Raw genomic sequence first — 16,098 nt, 5'->3', positions numbered from 1 at the left:
TTGTGTTTAGATTATTTATTCGAAAAATAACTAATGAGTGTATTCTCTGTGCCAGGAACTGTGCTTGGTGCTGGGAATCCAGCAGTGGACAAAACACACAAAAATCTCTGCTGCCAAGGAGCTGATATCCCAGTGGATGGTGGACAATGGATATTTTTAGTATTTTCCAAAAACTTCCTTAATGGGTATGTGCTATCTTTTCATAATAAAAAAATTACATATATTTTTAATTTCTACTTTTCCTACTATAAAAAATACCAGTGAAGTTCTAATGAAAAACAGCAGTTAGGGTGACCGTTCTTTTTTTTAAAAAAAATAAATGTATTTATTTTATTTATTTATTTTTGGCTATGTTGGGTCTTTGTTGTTGTGCACAGGCTTTCTCTAGTTGGGCCAGTGGGGACTACTCGTTGCAGTGCACAGGCTTGTCATTGCGGTGGCCTCTCTTGTTGCAGAGCATGGGCTCTAGGCACATGGGCTTCAGTAGCTGTGGCTCACAGGCTCAGTAGTTGTGGCTCACAGGCTCTAGGGCACAGGCTCAGTAGTTGTGGCACACGGGCTTAGTTATTCCACGGCATATGGGATCTTCTCAGACCAGGGCTTGAATCCATGTCCCCTGCATTGGCAAGTGGATTCTTAACCACTGTGCCACCAGGGAAGTCCCCATATATACTTTTAATACAAAGTGAAATATAATTTTATTATTTTAAACTATAGAAAACTTAAAGTCATGAAGTTTCCTAGTTTGTAATCTGATGTTGCAAATCTATCATGAGCATCTAGAAAGTAAAAACAATCTGGAAATAAAGAATAATTTTATTTTAAACTGTTTCTTTTCTACATTTTGATAAAAAACTGTAATGGGGAATTCTAGTCCAAAATTAATCAACTTCAAACTAGGTGACTCCAATAATCTCTCTGATCTTCCCATATTATATTAGCTTCAGTAAGACTATTCCTTTAATTGGTTTGTTTATTCCTGTACTGCAAAAAAAAAGAGGAGTTGTCTTTCTGACTCCTAATAAATTTCAACCTGTGTATATCTGAGCTGATACTGTTACCTAGAGATGCAGAATCCTCTATGTATTTCAGCTTCTGAGGTCTCTTAGTGATTGGCTAATATTCTAGAAGTCACAGAAAGTTTCAGCAGTACTAAACTGGCACTAAATTTAGAGCAACTTCCAAATCTGATTACTGTCCTACTTATTACAAATTGTTATTATTTATTGGATAATCAGTTATTATACTAACATATAATTTTATACTGTAAAAATAATGCAGCTCTGTAATACAATTAAATTTTATGCAGTAAAAAATAAAGCATGGATACATTAAAAAAATTTAGAGTAAATTATTTTTATGACTAAACATAACTGAAATACTGTTATGGGGCCAGTGTGCATAGAAATATTATGCCTCACTTACTTCATCTATATAGTAGTAAGAACAACAATAATAACTTCAATAATAGGTAATATTTATTGCACACTAACTATGTACCAGGCATGGAACTAAATGCTTTACATACTTTTTCTCATAGGATTCTCAAAACAACACAGTGAGGTAGACATTAATATTACACTTCTTTTAAAGATGAAGAAACTGAAGCACAGAAAAGTTAAGTCACTTGCCAAATGACCCACAGCTGTGTATCAGGATGTTTATGTTGTGATGTGTACATTCTAGTCCCTTGAGAATTTTGAAAAACAAATAGCAATATTTATACAAGTAATTATAAAAGGCACAGCATTACAAAGGCTTTTCCTATCAGTAGGTTATCTTTCTTCATGGTGGGCAGCTGCAATTTTCTGCTAGACTAAAGGAAAACTGATAGTTTTTATTCAGCTCTTTTTTACTACTTATTACATTTGCTACTATTTTCTCCTCCTTCTCCTTTTCTTCCTGACTGACAATCTTATGTGCTCAATTTCCTTCTCAGTCACCATCAAATTATACCTATGCTAGTATACTACAAAAGACCTTACATTCAACAAATTGGTGTTAATATTTCAAAATTGTGTACTCTTCACACACAGAGATGTTACTTACCTCCAAAAACTTCTTCATTAGCTGTTTCATACTTCAAGAGGATTTTCATCTTTAAGAAAAGCCCAGCTGGAGTTAAATGTTCCTATTTTAAACAAAGAAATCACAATGATATTAACACTGTGAAATGTAAAAGACAATTTTCAAGTAATTGCCTGTTTTATTCAACCACAGAATGATGTATCGTGATCAAAGGAAATCAAAATTATAAAAAATCAAATCATAACATCTGGTCTATTCCTGAGGATATTTTCTGATACTTTTTTCAATCTAAATGAAATAGTAAAAGGAAAAGAACATATAAACATTTCTATTGAGTGGCAAGCATTTAATGGCAAGGTCAATACTTAAACTATGAGAACGTTAAGACCATATTCTTGTCTTGGTAAGCAAAACCCCAAACATCAATTAGGTTTGTTTTCTTTTGAGACTTTAATAACAATGAAGGTCCTTTGCAAACAATGGCTGAATGAAATAGAAAACATATTGTCTTTCCTATAGGATACACCTATCATATTTACTATTAATAACAATGTACTCTGAATGGTTTTTCCAAGTCCTTGCTAGTTGGACCTGCTTCCACTTTTGCCTGACAGTGTAAATCTTTAAACAGTAGTCTATGATTAAAAGGGCAGTGTAGGTTCACAGAATAGAATTTTTCTCTCTACAATGTCAATTAACCTCTCCATGAACATTGTACTTATTAGCTCCAAGCTCTGCAAAAAACTACAGCGATTCATGGGTGAGATGTCTGAAGAATGGAAAGTTAGGGAAAAAGTAACTACTGGTATTAAGAGCATTTGCAAATAAAGATAATATCAGTACAAAGAATAAACTAAGATTGAATTATAATTATAACTTATTGCATTACCACCTTTCCTAACAGGAATGTTGGAATATCTCTTGGGCTCAAGACATATTCCACATTTTAGCAATGAACAATCCAAAAGTGAAGTTAAGAAAATAATTCCATTTATAATAGCATCAAAAAGAAAAAAATACATAGGAATACATTTTAAAAATAAGGGCAAGACTTCTATACTGAAAACTACAAAACATTATTGAAAGAAATTAAACAAGACCTAAATAAATAAAAACACATCCCATATTCCTGATTGGAAAACTTAATATTGTTCAGATAGCAGTAATCCCCTAATTGATCTACGGATTTAATGCAATCAAATTTCCAGCTGGTTTCTTTGTAGAAATTGACAGGCTGACTGAAAATTCATATGAAAGTGCAAGGGATGCCGAAAAAATCTTGAAATAGAACAAAGCAGGAGGACTCATGCTTGCAATTCCAAAGTGGTATCCACTTTACACTAACATCAGCTGTGGATGAGAATTCCCAGTGTTCCACATCCTTGCCAACACTTGGAATTATCCGACTTCTAAGTTTTTGCCAATCTACTGGGTATTTTACCTACTTTAAGGTGTTCTTCTTATCTTCCTAGCCCCTTACTGTGAGGCTTTCCTAAGGTACAGCTTCTATAAAACTACTCCTTTTCCTATGTTCTCTCCTTCAGAAATCTTACCCATTTTTCAGGCTACAAATATCATTTTAGGTAAAAAAAATCTGTTGCAAGACTTTCTTGGGGGGTAAGAGCTTTAATGAGCTATAATAAACATACCATACAATTCACCCATTTAAAGTACACAACTTGGAGGGCTTCCCTGACGGCACAGTGGTTAAGAATCTGCCTGCCAATGCAGGGGACACGGGTTTGAGTCCTAGTCTGGGAAGATCCCACATGCTGTGGAGCAACTAAGCCAGCTAGCCACAACTACTGAAGCCCGTGCACCTAGAACCTGTGCTCTGTACCAAGAGAAGCCACTGCAATGAGAAGCTCACACACCACAATGAAGAGTGGCCCCCACTCACTGCAACTAGAGAAAAGCCCGCACACAGCAACGAAGACCAAACACAGCCCAAAATAAATAAATAAAATAAATTTTAAAAATACCCATGACATTAAAAATAAATAAATACATAAAGTAATAAAGTACACAAGTCGGGACTTTCCTGGTGGTCCAGTGGTTTAGAATCCACCTTCCAATGTAGGGGACATAGGTTCTATCCCTGGCTGGGAAACTAAGATCCCACATGCTGCAGGGCATCTAGGCCCTTGTGCTACAACTACAAAGCCCATGTGCTCAGGAGCCTGCGCGCCACAACTAGAGAGCCCACGTGCCACAACTACTGAGCCCACACACCATAACTAGAGAGAAGCCCATGTACTGCAACAAAGAGCCAGTGTGCTGCAATGAAAGATCCTGCATGCCACAGCTAAGATCCGATGCAATTATAAATAAAGCTGCTATAAACAACCATGTGTAGGTTTTGTATGTACATAAGTTTTCAACTCCTTTGGACAAATAGCATGGAGTGCAATTGCTGGACTATACAGTAAAAGTATGTTTAGTTTTGTAAGAAATTGCCAAACTGTCTTGCAAAGTGGCTGTACCAGTTCATGTCTTTTTAATATCCAATATGATGAAATGAGAAGTATGCATAAAGCATTTTTCCTGCGTGTTGAAGTACCATGATAGCTGTTTCCAGAAAAAAAAAAACACTTGTGTGATTATTTGAACTGCAAGCTGAACAAGCCACTTTTGTCATGGAATACCATTTTTAGACAAACCTCAGTTATTCCAACATGGGTATTTGGCAGACATTTTCACAAAAATGAATGAAATAGGTCTGTCGCTTCAAGGAAAACAGCTGATGGTATTTTATTCGTAATTGCCAAAACTTGGAAGCAACCAAAACGTCCTTGAGTAGGTGAATAGATAAACTGTGGAACATCCAGACAATGGAATAGTGTTCAAAGTTACAAATAAATGAGCTATCAAGCTATGAAAAGACATGGAGTAATCTTAAATGCATATTACTAACTGAAAGAAGCCAATCTGAAAAGGCTACATACTATAGGATTCCAATTATATGACACTGCGGAAAAGGCAAAACTACAGAGTCCGTAAAAAGATCAGTAGTTGGCAAGGGTTAGGGGAAAGGGAGGGATGAATAGGTGAAGCACAGAGGAGTTCTAGGGCAGTGAAGCTACTCTGTATGATAGTATAGATGGATACATGCCATTATACATTTTTCCAAACCCTTAGAACATACAACACTAAGAGTGAACTCTAATGTAAACAGTGGACTTTGGATGATAATGACGTGTCAATGCAGGCTCATCAGTTGTAATCAACGCACTACTTTGGTGGGGACTTTGATAGCTAGGAAGGCTGTGCACGAGTAGGGGCAGGATGTGTATGGGAAATCTCTGTACCTTCTGCTTAATTTTGCTGTGAACTTAAACTGCTCTAAAAACTGTCTCTAAAAAAACACTCCAATTAAAATCAGAACAAAATAAAGACATGCACTCAAGAGTTGTGATTTTAAAAACAGCGATGCAGCCAAAAATAAATAAATAAATATTTTTAAAAAATAAAGTACACAACTCAATGGATTTTAGTATATACACAAAGTTGTTTATCAGTTTTAGAACATTTTCCTCACCACAAAAAGAAACCTTGTACCCTTTAATAGTCATTCTCTATTCCCTCCAGTGCCACCTCACCTCAACACGCAGGCAAACACTATTCTACTTTCTGTATCTATATATTTGCCTATTTGGGACATTTCATGTAAATGGAATGATACAATATGTGTTCTTCTGTGGCTGGTTTTCTTCAATTGGCATAATGTTTTCAGGGTTCATTAATGTTGTAACATGTATCAGCACTACATTCATTTTTATGGCCAAATAATATTCTTTAGTGTGGATATACCACATTTTGCTTATCTGTTCATCAACTGATGGACATATGGGCTGTTTCCATATTTTGGCTGTTGTAAATAGTGGTGCTACAAACATTCATGCATGAGTTTTTATGTGGACACATGTTTTCAGTTCTCGAGTATACACCTACGAGTGGAATTGCTGGGTCATGTTTTCTCTGTTTAACTTTTAGAGGAACTGCCAAACTGTCTTCCAAAGTGGTTGTACCATTTAACATTCCCACCAGCAGTGTATAAATGTTATAATTATTCCACATTCACACCAATAATTGTTTTTGCCCATTAAAAAATATAGTCATTTTAGTGAGTGCGAAGTGGTCCCTCATTGTGCTTCTGATTTGCATTTCCCTGATAATTTGTGATATTGAGCATCTTTCCATGTTATTATTGGCCTATGATATCTCCTTTGGAGAAATACCTATTCAAATCCTTTGCTCATTTTTAATTGGGTTGTCTTCTTACTACTTAGTAAGAGGTTTTTATAAAAATATATCCTGGATACCAGACACTTATCATATATAATTTGCAATTATTTTCTCCCATTCTTTTGGGAGGACCCCATAGGTTGTGTTTTTACTTTCCTGATGGTTTCAACTGAAGCAAAATTTTTAACTTTTTTAATTAATTAATTAATTAATATATTTTTGGCTGTGTTGGGTCTTCGTTGCTGTGCGCAAGCTTCCTCTAGTTGCGGCAAGTGGGGGCTACTCTTTGTTGTGGTGTGCAGGCTTCTCATTGCAGTGGCTTCTCTTGTTGTGGAGCATGGGCTCTAGGCGCATGGGCTTCAGTAGTTGTGGCACGTAGGCTCAGTAGTTGTGGATCGCAAGCTCTAGAGCACAGGCTCGGTAGTTGTGGTGCATGGGCTTAGTTGCTCTGTGGCATGTGGGATCTTCCCAGATAGGGGCTCAAACCCATGTCCCCTGAGCATTGGCAGGCAGATTCTTAACCACTGTGCCACCAGGGAAGTCCCAAAATTTTTAACTTTAATGAAGCCCAATATAATCTAATTTTCCTTTTTCTCTTGTGCTTTTGGTGTCTTATCTAAGCAACCAAGACTTTTCCAGTTTCATTGTACTGATACATTTTCAAAAACAATTTTGTGGGGCTTCTCTGGTGGTGCAGTGGTTGAGAGTCTGCCTGCCGATGCAGGGGACGCAGGTTCGTGCCCCGGTCCGGGAAGATCCCACATGCGGTGGGGCGGCTAGGCCCGTGAGCCATGGCCGCTGAGCCTGTGCGTCCGGAGCCTGTGCTCCACAACAGGAGAGGCCACAGCAGTGAGAGGCCCGCATACCACACAAAAAAATAAATAAATAAAAACAACTTTGTGGAATAACATAAGGCTACCAAATTTTAATTTCCCCTCAAACACTAATTTAAAAATATTACTATTTGATCCTGTTCCAGCCAAGATGGAGCATGACAACTATAGTCTATATCCTCCACTAATTACAACTAAAAACCCTGAACAAGATCTACAAAGCAACAACCTGAGGACTCTGAAAAGTAAACAAAAGCAGAAAGATTGTAGTGAGTCATCAAAACATGGAGAAGTAGACTGTATGGGAATAGTGAGTATCCTGGTTTTTTTTTTCTCTTTTATCTAATGGTATAGGAAGTTTGCCAGTCTTCTGCCAAATCTCTGAATGAGGTCAAAAAGAGATGTTTGTCTGGATGACTGGCGGGTGTGGGGGGGTGTCTGCAGGATTTTTTAACAGGCTCTGTCTTCACATAGATATGGAGTTCAAATTTATACTACTCGGACTTCCTTGGCAGCACGATGGTTAAGAATCCGCCTGCCAATGCTGGGTACATAGGTTTGAGCCCTGCTCTGGGAAGATCCCACATGCCACAGAGCAACTAAGCCCGTGTGCCACAACTACTAAGCCTGTGCTCTAGAGCCCATGAACCACAACTATGGAGCCCACATGCCACAGCTACTGAAGCCCACATGCCTAGAGCCCATGCTCCACAGCAAGAGAAGCCACTGCAATGAGAAGCCTGCGCCCCACAACGAACAGTAATCCCTGCTTGCCGCAACTAGAGAAAGCCTGCGTGCAGCAATGAAGACCCAAAACAGCCAAAAATAAATAAATATATTTTTAAAAATTTATACTACTCATGTTGTCCAAGAATTGTAAAGCTGAAAAATCAAAGTAAAAGTAGTCAAAAGAGTGATATCTCTTAGACATCTGGCTAAAGCAAATAGATGTAGGGCCATGGACTTCCTTGGTGGTCCAGTGGTTAAGACTTTGCCTTCCAATGCAGGGGGTGTGAGTTCAATCCCTTGTTGGGGAGCTAAGATCCCACATGCCTCAGGGACAAAAAACCAAAACATAAAACATAAACAATATTGTAACAAATTCAATAAAGACTTTAAAAATGGTCCACATCAAAAAAAATAGATATAAGGCCATGTCCTCAATCCAGGTTGTACAGGATTCTAAAAGATTAACACTAAAGATGAACTAACAATCCCAAATTACAAAGCACATGAGGAAATGTTTCATACTGAGCAAGAGTTAGGAGTACTACTAACTGCAGGATCAAATTGTTTCCAAGTACAGGAATACCTCATTTTATTGCATTTCACCTTATTGCACTTCGCAGATACTGTGTTGTTTACATAATGAAGGTTTGTGGTAATCCTGCATCAAGCAACTCTATCAGTGTCATTTTTCCAATAGCATTTACTCACTTTGTGTTTCTGTGCCACATTCTGGTCATTCTTGCAATATTTCAAATTTTATTATTATTATTATATTTGTTATGGTGATCTGTGCTCAGTGATTTTTGATGTTACTATTGTAATTGTTCTGGGATGCCATGAACTGCATCCATATAAGACAGCGAACTTAAACGTTATCTGTGTTCTGACTGCTCCACCAACTGGGCAGCCCCCCATCTCTCTCCCTCTCCTCAGGCCTCCCTATTCCCTGAGACCCAACAGTACTGAAATTAGCCAATTAATAACCCTACAAAGGCATCTAAGTGTTCACATGAAGAATCATATGCCTCTCACTTTAAATCAAAAGCTAGAAATAATTAAGCTTAGTGAGGAAGGCATGCTGAAAGCCAAGATAAGCTGAAAGCCAGGCCTCTTGTACCAGTTAGCCAAGCTCTAAATGCAAAGGAAAAATTCTTGAAGGAAATTAGAAGTGCAACTCCAGTGAACACATGAATGATAAAATAGTGAAACAAGTCTTATTACCAATACAGAAAGTTTTAGTAGTCTGGATAGAAGATCAAACCAGCCAAAACATTCCCTTAAGCCAAAGCCTAATCCAGAGCAAGGCCCTATATCTCTTCAATTGTATGAAGGTTGAGAGAGGTGAGGAAGCTACAGAACAAAAGTTTAAAGCTAGCAGAGATTAGTTCTTGAGGTTTAAGGAAAGAAGCTGACTCCTTAACATAAAAATGCAAGGTGAAGCAGCAAGTGCTAATGTAATAGCTACAGCAAGTTATCCACAAGACCTAGCTAAGATAATCAATGAAGGTAGCTACACTAAACAACAGATTTTCACTGTAGGCAAAACAGCCTTCTAATGGAAGAGGATGCCATCTAGGACTTTCATAGCTAGAGAGAAGTCAATGCTTGGCTTCAAAGCTTCCAAGGCCAGGCTAACTCTCTTGTTAGAGACTAATGTAGCTGGTGACCTTCAGTTGAAGCCAATGCTCATTAACCACTCCTAAAATCCTAGGGCCCTTAAGAATTATGCTAAATCTACTCTTCTGTGCTCTGTAAATGGAACAAAGCCTGGATGACAGCACATCTGTTCACAACATGGTCTACTGAATATTTTAAGCCCACTGTTGAGGACTACTGCTCAGGAAAAAAGATTCCTTTCAAAATATTACTTTGACAATGCACTTGGTCACCCGAGAACTCTGATGGAGATGCACAATAAAATTAATGTTTTCATGCTTGCTAACACAACATCCATTCTGCAGCCTATGGATCAAGGAGCAATTTCAACTTTTGAGTTTTATTATTTAACAAATATACTTTGTAACACTATAGCTGCCATGATAGTGATTCCTCTGATGGATCCAGGCAAAGTAAATTGAAAACCTTCTGGAAAGGATTCGCCATTCTAGATGCCATTATAAACATTTGTGATTCGTGGGGAAAGGTCAAAATATCAACATTAATAGGAGTTTGGAAGGAGTTGACTCCAACCCTCGTGGATGACTTTGAGGGGTTCAAGACTTCAGTGGAGGAAGTAACTGCAGATGTGGTAGAAAGAGCAAGAGAACTAGAATTGGAAGCAGAACCTAAAGATGGAACTGAACTGCTGCAATCTCATGATAAAACATTAATGAATGAACAGTCGCTTCTTATAGATGAGCAAAGAAAGTGGTTTCTGGAGATGGAATCTACTCCTGGTGAAGATGCTGTGAAGACTGTTGAAATGACAACAAAAGATTTAGAATATTAAACTTAGTTAATAAAGCAGCAGTAGGGTTTGAGAGGATTGACTCCAAATTTGAAAGAAGTTTTACTGTGGGTAAAATGCTATCAAAATATCATTGCATGCTAAAGACAAATCGTTCGTAAAAGGAAGATTTAATTGATGGGACAAACTTCTTTCTCATCTTATTTTAAGAAAATGCCACAGCCACCCCAGCCTTCAGCAACAACCTCCCTGATCAGTCCGTAGCCATCAAAATCGAGGAAAGACCCTCCAACAGCAAAAAGATTATTATGATTTGCTGAAGGCTCAGACAATGGTTAGCATTTTTTAGCAATAAAGTATTTTTAATTAAGGTACTTATATTGTTTTTTAGACGTAATGCTATTACACACTTAACAGACTACATTATAAATGTACTTTCATATGCACTGGGAAAACAAAAAATTCGTGTGACTCACGTTATTGTGATACTTGCTTTATTGTAGTGGTCTGGAACTAACCTACAATATCTCTGAGGTACGCCTATAACTTGCCTGCTTCCCGTAATAAAGCTCAACAAGATTTATACTATTATAAAAATATCTAGCACCCAACAATGTAAAATTCACAACAAGTGGCATCCAATGAAAGATGATGAGGCCTGGAAAGAGGCAGGAAAACATGATCCATACTGTGGAGATAACCAACTGAAACTGACCCAGAAGTGACACAGATACAAGAATCAGCAGAGAAGGACATTAAAAGAGTAAAATTATATTTCATATGCTCAAAAAGCTAATCAGAGACATGGAAGACGTAAAAATGATCCAAATCAAACTTCCAGAAATAAAAATTGCAAAATCTGACATGAAAACTATATGAGATGGTGTCAGTCCATTTGGGCTGCTATAACAAAAATAGCATAAAATGGGGGACTTATAAACAACATTTATTTCTCACAGTTCCGGAGGCTGATAGGTCTAAAATCATAGCACTAGCATATTCAGTGTCTGGTAAGAGCCCACTTCCTCATAAGTGGCTCCATTCTCACTGGAATCTTAAATGGTAAAAGGGGTGAGGGAGTTCTCTCTCAGGTATCCTATAAAAAGGGACTAATCCCAATCATTAGGACTCTGCCCTCATGATGTAATCACCTCCAAAGACCCCGACCTCCTAATACCATCACCTTGGTGGTTAGAATTTCAGTGTATGAATTTGGGGTCAGGGGACACAACTATTCAGATTATAGCAGATGGGATTAACGGAAGATCAGACATTGCAGAACAAAAATTAATGAACTTCAAGTCATAGCAATACAAAATATTCCAAAATGAAACAGGTGAAAAAAAAACTTTTGATTTTTTTTTATTTTTAAATTTTTCTACATCTTTATTGGAGTATAATTGCTTTACAATGGTGTGTTAGTTTCTGTTTATAACAAAGTGAATCAGATATACATATACATATCTCTTCCCTCTTCCATCTCCTTCCCTCCCACCCTCCCTATACCACCCTTCTAGGTGGTCACAAAGCATTGAGCTGATCTCCCTGTGCTATGTGGCTGCTTCCCACTAGCTATCTATTTTATGTTTGGTAGTGTATATATGTCCATGCCACTCTCTCACTTTGTCCCAGCTTACTCTTCCCCCTCCCCACGTCCTCAAGTCCATTCTCTACTAGGTCTTCACCTTTTCTTAAAAAAAAAAATCTTTACTGGAGTATAATTTCCTTAGAATGGTGTGTTAGTTTCTGCTTTATAACAAAGTGAATCAGTTATACATATACATATGTTCCCATATCTCTTCCCTCTTGGGTCTCCCTCCCTCCCTCCCTCCCTCCCTATCCCACCCCTCTAGGTGCTCACAAAGCACCAAGCTGATCTCCCTGTGCTATGCGGCTGCTTCCCACTAGCTATCTATTTTACATTTGTTAATGTATATATGTCCATGCCACTCTCTCACTTTGTCACAGCTTATGCTTCCCCCTCCCCGTATCCTCAAGTCCATTCTCTAGTAGGTCTGTGTCTTTATTCCCGTCTTGCCCTTAGGTTCTTCAGGACCTTTTTTTCCCTTTTTTTTTTCTTAGATTCCATATATATGTGTTAGCATACGGTATTTCTTTTTCTCTTTCTCACTTACTTCACTCTGTATGACAGACTCTAGGTCCATTCACCTCACTACAAATAACCCAATTTTGTTTCTTTTTATGGCAGAGTAATATTCCATTGTATGTATGTGCAACATCTTCTTTATCCATTTATCTGTTGATGGACACTTAGGTTGCTTCCATGTCCTGGCTATTGTGAACAGAGCTGCAGTGAACATTTTGCTACATCAGTCTTTTTGCTTTATGGTTTTGTGAGGGTATATGCCCAGTACTGAGATGGCTGGGTCATATGGTAGTTCTATTTTTAGTTTTTTAAGGAACCTCCATACTGTTCTCCATAGTGGCTGTATCAATTTACATTCCCACCAATAGCGCAAAAGGGTTCCCTTTGCCCCACACCATCTCCAACATTTATTGTTTGTAGATTTTTTGATGAGGGCCATTCTAACCAGTGTGAGATGATATCTCATTGTAGTTTTGATTTGCATTTCTCTAATGATTAATGATGGTGAACATTCTTCCATGTGTTTGTTGGCAATCTGTATGTCTTCTTTGGAGAAATGTCTATTTAGGTCTTCTGCACATTCTTGGATTGGGTTGTTTGTTTTTTTGATATTGAGTTGCATGAGCTGTTTATAAATTTTGGAGGTTAATCCTTTGTCAGTTACTTCATTTGCAACTATTTTCTCCCATTCTGAGGGTTCTCTTTTGGTCTTGCTTATTGTTTCCTTTGCTGTGCAAAAGCTTTCAAGTTTCATTAGGCCCCATTTGTTTATTTTTGTTTTTATTTCTATTTCTCTAGGAGGTGGGTCAAAAAGGATCTTGCTGTGATTTATTTCACAGAGTGTTCTGCCTATGTTTTCCTCTAAGAGTTTGATAGTATCTGGCCTTACATCTAGATGGTTTAATCCATTTTGAGTTTATTTTTGTGTATGGTGTTAGGGAGTGTTATAATTTCATTCTTTTACATGTAGCTGTCCACTTTTCCCAGTACCACTTATTGAAGAGGCTGTCTTTTCTCCATTGTATATTCTTGCCTCCTTTATCAAAGATATGGTGACCGTATGTGTGTGGGTTTATTTCTGGGCTTTCTATCCTATTCCAGTGATCTATATTTCTGTTTTTGTGCCAGTACCATACTGTCTCGATTACTGTAGCTTTGTAATATAGTCTGAAGTCAGGGAGCCTGATTCCTCCAGCTCCGTTTTTCCTTCTCAAGATTGTTTTGGCTATTTGGGGGTTTTGTGTTTTCATGCAGATTGAGAAATTTTTTGTTCTAGTTCTGTGAAAAATCCCATTGGCAGTTTGAAAGTGATTGCATTGAATCTGTAGATTACTTTGGGTAGTAGAGTCATTTTCACAATGTTGATTCTTCGAATCCAAGAACATGGTATATCTCTCCATCTATTTGTATCATCTTTAATTTCTTTCACCAGTGTCTTATAATTTTCTGCATACAAGTGTTTTGTCTCCTTAGGTAAGTTAATTCCTAGGTATTTTATTCCTTTTGTTGCAATGGTAAATGGGAGAGTTTTTGTAATTTCACATTCAGATTTTTCATCATTAGTATATAGTAATGCAAGAGATTTCTGTGCATTAATTTTGTATCCTGCTACTTTACCAAATTCATTGATTAGCTCTAGGAGTTTTCTGGTAGCTTCTTTAGGATTCTCTATGTATAGTATATGTCATCTGCAAACAGTGACAGCTATACTTCTTCTTTTCTGATTTGGATTACTTTTATTTCTTTTTCTTTGACTGCTGTGGCTAAAACTTCAAAAACTATGTTGAATAAGAGTGGTGAGAGTGGGCAACCTTGTCGTGTTCCTGATCTTATTGGAAATGGTTTCAGTTTTTCACCATTGAGAATGATGTTGGCTGTGGGTTTGTCATATACTGCCTTTATTATGTTGAGGTAAGTTCCCTCTATGCCTATATTCTGGAGGATTTTTATCATAAACGGGTGTTGAATTCTGTCGAAAGCTTTCTCTGCATCTATTGAGATGATCATATGGTTTTTCTCCTTCAATTTGTTAATATGGTGTATCACACTGATTGATTTACATACGTTGAAGAATCCTTGCATTCCAGAGATAAACCTCACTTGATCATGGTGTATGATCCTTCTAATGTGCTGTTGGGTTTTGTTTGCTAGTATTTTGTTGAGGATTTTTGCATCTATGTTCATCAATGATATTGGCCTGTAGTTTTCTTTGTGAAATCTTTGTCTGGTTTTGATATCAGGGTGATGGTGGCCTCACAGAATGAGTTTGGGAGTGTTCCTCCCTCTGCTATATTTTGGAAGAGAAGGACAGGTGTTAGGTCTTCTATAATGTTTGATACAATTTGCCTGTGAAACCATCTGGTCCTGGGCTTTTGTTTGTTGGAAGATTTTTTGTTTGTTTGTTTTCTGTTTTTGCTATTGTGGTACATGGGCCTCTCACTGTTGTGGCCTCTCCCGTTGTGGAGCACAGGCTCTGGACGCGCAGGCTCAGCAGCCATGGCTCACAGGCCTAGCCGCTCCGTGGCATGTGGGACCTTCCTGGACCAGGGCATGCACCCGTGTCCCCTGCATCGGCAGGCAGACTCTCAACCACTGCGCCACCAGGGAAGCCCCTGTTGGAAGATTTTTAATTACAATTTCAATTTCAGTGCTTGTGACTGGCCTGTTCATATTTTCTATTTCTTCCTGGTTCAGTCTCAGAAGGTTGTGCATTTCTAAGAATTTGTCCATTTCTGCCAGGTTGTCCATTTTATTGGCATATAGTTGCTTATAATCTCTCATGATCCTTTGTATTTCTGCAGTGTCAGTTGTTACTTCTCCTTTTTCATTTCTAATTCTATTGATTTGAATGCTTCCTGGACTTGATTAACTATTTCCCGTATTAGGGAAGTTTTCAACTATAATCTCTTCAAATATTTTCTCACTTTTTTTTTTCTCTTCTTCTTCTGGGACCCCTATCATTCAAATGTTGGTGCATTTAATGTTGTCCCAGAAGTCTCTGAGACTGTCCTCAATTCCTTTCATTTCTTCTTCTGTATTCTGGTCTGCAGTAGTTATATCCACTATTTTATCTTCCAGGTCACTTATCCGTTCTTCTGCCTCATTTATTGTGCTATTGATCCCTTCTAGAGAATTTTTAATTTCATTTATTGTGTTGTTCATCACTGTTTGTTTGTGCTTTAGTTCTTCTACTGCCTTGTTAATCATTTCTTGTATTTTCTCCATTCTATTTCCAAGGTTTTCCATCATCTTTACTATCATTATTCTGAATTCTTTTTCAGATAGACTGCCTATTTCCTCTTCATTTGTTAGGTTTGGTGGGGTTTTACCTTGCTCCTTCATCTGCTGTGTGTTTCTGTCTTCTCATTTTGCTTAACTTACCCTATTTGGGGTCTCCTTTTTGTAGGCTGCAGGTTCGTAGTTCCCATTGTTTTTGGTGTCTGCCCCCAGTGGCTAAGGTTGGTTCTGTGAGTCGTGTAGGCTTCCTGGTGGAGGGGACTAGTGCCTGTGTTCTGCTGGATGAGGCTGCATCTTGTCTTCCTGGTGGGCAAGCCCACATCTGGTGGTGTGTTTTGGAATGTCTGTGACCTTATTATGATTTTAGGCAGCCTCTGTGCTAATGGATGGGGTTTTGTTCCTGTCTTGCTAGTTGTTTGCCATAGGGTGTCCAGCACTGTAGCTTGCTGGTCATTGAGTGGAGCTGGGTCTTAGCATTGAGATGGAGATCTCTGGGAGATTTTTGCTGTTTG

At 38.0% G+C, this 16,098-nt stretch overlaps 1 protein-coding gene across 1 annotated transcript in view; it reads right to left on the bottom strand.

The window, feature by feature from the left end:
* TEX11 (testis expressed 11) overlaps positions 1–16,098 on the bottom strand; it is a 376,012-nt gene that overhangs the window by 199,275 nt on the left and 160,639 nt on the right. Inside the window, exon 13 of the mRNA XM_059050388.2 lies at positions 2,050–2,131. Within this exon, the coding sequence (XP_058906371.1) occupies positions 2,050–2,131 (82 nt within the window). The remainder of the gene's footprint in view (positions 1–2,049; positions 2,132–16,098) is intronic.

This window comes from Kogia breviceps, chromosome X (genome assembly GCF_026419965.1).
Source record: "Kogia breviceps isolate mKogBre1 chromosome X, mKogBre1 haplotype 1, whole genome shotgun sequence".
Taxonomy (NCBI): Eukaryota; Metazoa; Chordata; class Mammalia; order Artiodactyla; family Physeteridae; genus Kogia; species Kogia breviceps.
The sequence above is the reverse complement of the archived record's forward strand: the minus strand, read 5'-3'. Positions and strand labels throughout refer to the sequence as shown.